The 6,877-nt window shown below is 37.5% G+C and overlaps 1 protein-coding gene across 1 annotated transcript; it reads left to right on the top strand.

Moving 5' to 3' along the window:
* Window positions 1–1,272: 1,272 nt before the first annotated feature.
* On the top strand, window positions 1,273–2,287 carry LOC110220210 (olfactory receptor 14C36-like). The gene has a single exon (XM_021004178.2). It carries the CDS (start codon window positions 1,288–1,290, stop codon window positions 2,230–2,232), a length of 945 nt encoding a protein of 314 aa, XP_020859837.2. The 5' UTR covers window positions 1,273–1,287; the 3' UTR covers window positions 2,233–2,287.
* Window positions 2,288–6,877: the final 4,590 nt, after the last annotated feature.

Below are 6,877 nucleotides of genomic sequence, written 5' to 3'. Positions count from 1 at the left end.
AATTTGTTTTAAGTGACTATACACATGTATAAAAGGTTTTATTTTTGTCACCTCAATGGGTGGGGGAGGAAAAGTAAAATGGTACAGAATTTCAAAATGATACACACATATATGTGATCACATATACCAATGTAGGTATGTATGTATTCAACATAACCAAAATGTAGCTGCTATATGACAACAAAATTTACCTCCTGTATGCCCTATACAATTTCAGGACCAGCTTGCTATTCCTTTAAAGATGTTATAGAGAATTAATGGACAAGAGATACCTGCCTACCAATTATCCCAAAGTCCTGAATCCTTAATCTTGAGAGATTTATTTAGGGAAATGGTGGATGTAAGAGAAAAAAAAAGATGCTGTATTAGGACTGTTTGCTTCCTTGGATGCCATTCCACATGAGACAAGAGTAGAGCTGGCAGTGATAGGCATTCATATTGCTTGTCTGATGCCTCTGAATGAAAGAATATTGAAGTGATAAGATCTGGAGAGCCAGTGACCAGCTATGGTGAAAATTAGACAAAATGTGAATATTCAGAGGAGCAGAGAGAATATCAGCCCAGGTCAGCACACTTCACCATTATCCTGTCCCTGGCCAGGGGAAATATATTGTTGTATACATCCCCACCATTCACTTGCAATTTCTTCTTTCAGTCAGTTGCAGGGTGTGTGGAGGCAATGGTAGGAGGAAAGATTGTAGTCCCTGTCTCCACTGCCAGCAAAAGCAATGAACATGTTTGAAACAATGTCTTCTAAATTTCCGACTTGCTATAATCTATGTTGCTTATGGATATTCATAAAAATGAGATGGCCATGGGAAAAGAATACAAAGGTAGGATATGACCACATTTCAGAAGACTTTAAAAATAAAAGCTCACCATTTTCATTGATGGTTTCTGGTTTAGGTCAGGTTGTACTGATGTATTCACTCACAGGTGATCAACACATTATAGACAAAAAGAAGTCAATATGAGGGTATTGGGAACATTACTTTGCTTCCTTAAGCATCCATGTTTTTAATAGGTGGAATTCCCAAGTGCAGAAATGTCCTTTAGCACTACAGGTCTGCATCTCTCATATAACACTTAAAGAGTTTTTCCTTAAGAGATATCCTGACTTGCTCCGAGTCACAAGCCAGTACATGACAGAGGCCATGTCTTAGATACCAATGATAAAAATGGTATAATGCCTTCTAATCTTTACCCACAGTATGTCCTTAACAATCACTGATTGACAGATGGTTTCATTTCTCTTTGGCTCTCCAGGTCACTCGCTGGAGTCTGAAAATGTCTAATTTTACCACCATTGTGACTGAATTTCTCCTCATGGAGTTTTCTGACAACCGTGAGCTGCAGATCTTATATTTTTTGCTTTTATTTGTTTTTTACTCAGCAGACTTGATGGGAAATCTCCTCATTGTCATCATTACCACCATTGACAGGAGATTCCACACCCCCATGTACTTTTTCCTTAGGAATCTGTCCATTGTGGATGCCTGCTTCATGTCAGTAACTGTTCCCCAGGCATCCATTAACTCCCTGCTGAACAACAGAGCTATCTCAGTTACTGCATGTGCAGCTCAGATATTCCTGGTGACTTTCATGGCATATGTTGAGTTTACTTTGCTTACTGTCATGGCCCGTGATCGTTATGTTGCCATATGCCACCCACTTCTCTATCCAGTGATCATGAGTCCCCGGGTCTGCACCCAGATGACTTTAACATGTGTGTTCACTGGCCTTTTGTATGCAAGTTTCCATACTGGTTACACATTTCGATTGTCTTTCTGCCAATCCAACGTGATCCACCAGTTCTTCTGTGATATCCCCTCTCTCCTCAAGATCTCTTGCTCAGAGACATTCAGCAATATATTATCCTTACTTGGCTCTGCTGTGGTGATTGGGGTTGGTTGCTTTGCCTTCATCACTGCATCCTACATTAGCATATTTTCCACTGTGCTCAGATTTCCAGTGAAAGAAGACCAAAGAAAAGCCTTCTCTACTTGTGTCCCTCACATCGTTGTGATTTCTTTTTTCCTTATTTCAGGTTATTGTGTCTACCTACAACCACCTTCAGATTCTGGGTCCCTTAAAGATATCATTCTTTCAATATTCTATTCCATAATACCTCCCTTTCTGAACCCCATTATATACAGTCTACGGAATGAACAGATAAAAGAGGCTACAAGAACAGTCATGAAGAAAATGCTTTTGTTAAGTAATAAAGCATAAACCGTAATTTTTTCCCAACATAGTTGAACCTAATTAATTCATCCAAAAATGAAAAATCCCATTACCGTATAATTTTGCTTGTGATAAGTAACATTCTGAATTTTTTATTCTTATTGAATATGGAATAGAGGTTGACATTGCATATATCCTCTAAATGGCAATGCATTCCAGTTTCTTTGCTAAGAAAACCCCACATTGGGTCACTGAAGAGTCATACATGACTGAAACAACTTAGCAATAACAACATTTACTTTTTTATATGGATATGCTCTCTTTTAGTGTTGAAATTCTGAGTTCTTTTTTTGTTTTTTAAAGAGTGAATAAGAGAATTCAGGGAGGCATGGCATGACTTACATGATCTCATCCAACCTGTATTCCACCCAGTTCCTCCGACTCCAAATCTACTGCTCCTTCCACTATGCTGTGCCATCTCCCTAAAGACTGGAAAATGAAAAGCATACAGATGAAGGTGTGGCTATGAGTTCTCAAAGAGAAATTAAGAAAAAGGGAAAATAATATAGTGAAAGTAAAAAAGATAAAATGTCTAACTGGTTCTACAATTTAATATAGGGAGAAAAAGCAGTGATCTCACCACATAGGCATTATGGGGCAGAACTGGAGGAATGATTTGGCATGTTAAAATCCAAATTGGAGAAACTTAAAAAAGACATGGAGGTACAGGGAAGAAAGATTTAATACTAGGGGCAGCTACATGGTGCAGGGGATAGAGTTAGGACCCTGGAGTTAGGAGGATCTGAGTCCCAATCTATCTTCACCAACTTGGTAGCTGTGTGACCCTAATTACCTAAAAATGATTCAATACTGGCCCTGCTATAAATATGACTCTGCAATAACTTTACACTGAGAAAGTTGACTGAATCATGCCACAAAGAGTTGATGGTAACACATGGTAACATCTTGCCTTTCCAAGGAAGGTCATGAATTCTGGTCCAAAATATCAGAATAAAGTGAAATGGAAAAAAAAAATTAAAGTTATCTTATTATTTGTGGCCTCGATTTGAGAGAAAATGATGGCACCATCAACAGAATGAGAACATATAGGAGGCTGCTTAGTGGGAAAACTATTGCTATCTTGAGTTTGAAGGTTTAATGTCTTTCTATCATCCAAGGAATGGATGTGATAATGATGAGCTGAAAGAATGAAAGAGCAACTTCAAGGTCTTTGTTTTCGGCTAATTGGAGGAACTGGATAATAAAAAAGGGCTTCTCTACCATTATAATTTACCATATCGTACAACTGGTCACTCTCTACTATTGCTGAATGGATCAGAGAAAATCTTTTCTCTCTCTTAAGCTAAAATTTCCTTATGTTTAGATCTGCTGAAGTTTATTCTGTAAGAATTATGGTTACAAATGGCATAAAATCAAATAATACATTTCTCAGTGGAATCCTTGCATATTGGTGAATGGATCAAGAATAATCTAATATGTAATGTTAATTTTTTTGAATATGGGGCTTATTCTGGTAACAATAAAATGATTTGTTAAATCATTTATATTTTGACTTTTTCTTTGAAAGTGAGGATATTTGTTGCTGTGAATATTAGGGATATAGTGTGAGTTGAGGAGCTTTGCAGAAATTCCATTGGAGAGGTTAAGTTCCCTGTCTTAATTAATCACTTATTAATTTAGTTGACATAAATGAGATTTTTGTCTTCACATTAAAAATAAATAACTGATTCCAAAACTGTCATTTATTAAGTACCTAGTTGGTGTTTTGTATTTATAAAACCAGTCTTCCCTGCTGGAATCTAACATGTATTATAGGGAAAAAAAGGAACCTACACAAACAAGGTTAATTTTATTTCTAAATTGAACAAACACTATAGCTAGTAAAAAAAAAAAGTTGATGCCTTGACTCTCTTGTATTTAAGTTAAAATTTGATTCAAAACTTTTCTAATCCTATCATATCCCTACAGTTAATTTCTAGCGTGAAGTCTATGACACACGAAAAAAAACCATTTTCACTATCATCATAACATTTTTTCACACAGGCATTATACTAATTGCATTTCTCTCCAGCATTCTCTCTGATGTGAAGGAAAAGCATGAGCTGAAGGTGAAAGATTCCTCACATCCCTTAGATTTATGTGACTTGTCTCCCATACAAATTCAAGGGCAGTATGATACAGCATGAAGAGCTTTAGATTTGTCTTGGAGATTTCATTTCCAGTACCAGGTCTTCTGATTATCACTTGTGGTATGGCAGGCAAGTCATTTTGGTTCCCTGCCCTCACAGCCCTCAATTGTAAAATAAGAGCTTTGAACTAAGTGTTTTCTAAGTTTACTTCTAATTTTAAATTCTAGAGTTCAATTATTTAAAGTTCAGCAAGTTTTCTTTTTTCTGAAAATTTTCCTATGTTCATTATGCTGAAATAATTCCCCCCCCCATCCAATACAAACATTCTGATAAAACAGGATGTCTGTGTCTGAAGTCTTTCTCACATTCATTGCGTTGAGTCTCCATCCAGGATGGATTCTGTTATCTTGAGTAAGATATCCCTAGAGTCTAAAAACTTTTTCACATTAATAAACTAATGAATTTATCTCCACTATGACTTTTGTGATGTACAATGTTTCCCCTTCTTGTTGAATGCTTTCCCATATTTTTTGCACTTGAATGATTTATCTACAGTATCTTTCTGATGCCCGGTAAGATTTTCCCTCCTCCTGAAGGCTTTCGTGCATTCATTGCACAATGTCTCTTTGACATTCAGATGGTGTCTGTATACATGTTTCTGATATCTAATAAAGGACTTCATAGATGTATTAAGCTTACAAAGTTGTTTACATAATTTTTAAAATTATTTTTAGTTGCCTTTAAACACTTTTTAAAGTTTCTTTCATGTCTATCACATTTACAGAGATTTTTTTTTTCCTGCAGAAACTCTGTTATAGAACAAAGATTGACCTCAGATTTTCAAAAGGATCACATTCATTAATATTCAAGTCATTATCAGTTCTTCCATGGGTGGCTGGCATTTGCCTGGATTTTCTCTCCCTCTGTCTCCTTGCTGTGATATCATATTTCCAAGCTTCGGTAAACCTAGAATCTCAGAAACTGTATTTTGTGCACCTCTTTGTGCAATTCTCTCCAATAATTACCAGGTTTTGGAATTGAATCCTTGATTTCACACCTACTCTCCTAGCAAAGGAGACCTTGAGAGCTTTTTGGAACTTCTTTCCCCAGAATCATCCATTGAGATGAGAGAAATGATTATTAATAATCAATGATTTGGGGAAATTCATATTTCCCCTTTTTCTTTTATTCTGATTTCAGGATCTTAGTTTATGAAGGGCTGTCTAACTTCTTCTATTCAGATTCCACCCAGGTGGTGAAGCCATTGTGTTCTGCTCAGGTTTGAGTGGGTATAAATTCTTTAAATAGATTGCCCAAGGTTGGGGCTAACTTAGAAGTGAATGACATAATCAAAGTTCAGGTCCAGCCCCTCATTATAATATTCTTTCTTTCCTTTGCCAATCAGAGTTGATTGCCACCCTCAGAAACACCCCTCTTTTAATTGGCATATAAGCCATGAACCTGCCACCTTCATTGTTTTTGGTCTAAAACAGCCAAATGACCATCCTTTTATTAAAATGTTGGCATTATTAACAAAATGATTAAATTACCCAGAAATCATGTCTCTAGAACCTTTTTTAAATGTCACAGGGCTATATCTAGATGAGCTATCACTTCTGGCTTAGAAACTTGAAATCCTAGAGAGCCCAGGTGCTTATAGTTCTCCATCATTACCTTCCTATGCAGATCCCTTTGAGCAAAATCCAGGTGCTCCCAGAACTCCCAAGTCCATGACTATGTATTTAAATATGATGGACTACTTCTAGGTTGGCCAGCCCTCTCAGGGCTCCTCTTGCGAAGGCTCCTGAGGACCACTTTCACCTTGCCTTCAGCCTGACCCTGGACATGAGCCCTTCTAGCCTCTCAGGCTAGGCTGGAGCTTGGATCAAGGAGCCTGCAGACCTTCAGGAGGCCAGGTGCCAAGAACCTGAAGTGTAATTTTAATGATGTGCTTGACTCTTCATTGCACTGTATTCTCAGTATCAACTGTCAGTGATCAGTACCTTAACTTTGTTCAACCAATTAGCAATAATTTGGCTGTTGTTATTGTTGTTCAGTCATGTCTGAAATATACTGGAACAGTTTGCCATTTCCTTCTCCAGCTCATTTTTCAGTTGCTAAAACTAAGGTAAACAGGGTTAAGTGACTTGCCCATGGTCACACAGCTGGTAAGTGTCTGAGGCTAGATTTGAACTCAGGAAGATGAGTCTTCCTGACTCCAGGCCTCGCACTCTATCCACTGTGCTACCTAGCTGCCCCTAGTTATTACAAAGTGATATTTACTGAAAATATATAACAAGAATAGAAGTGTGAACATTTACCCTCAATCTCCAGGGGACACTGTCCTCTACACCACCTTGGTCCATGAAACGGTGAGATCAAACATAAAGCAGTTATTACAAAGCATTCACCCTCAACAAGTTCCCTTCCACCTATCAGATAGCTATTGACTGAATCCCTCCTGGCTGCCATCAATCCAATGATATTTGGGGTTCAGTGGATAAGTGGGGACTTTGCCATTTACCAAGCATGGTTGCCAACAA

This window comes from Phascolarctos cinereus, unplaced genomic scaffold (genome assembly GCF_003287225.1).
Source record: "Phascolarctos cinereus isolate Bilbo 61053 unplaced genomic scaffold, phaCin_HiC Scaffold_726;HRSCAF=1367, whole genome shotgun sequence".
NCBI lineage: Eukaryota > Metazoa > Chordata > Mammalia > Diprotodontia > Phascolarctidae > Phascolarctos > Phascolarctos cinereus.
Note: the sequence above shows the minus strand (reverse complement) of the source record. Positions and strands in the feature narration are given on the sequence as shown.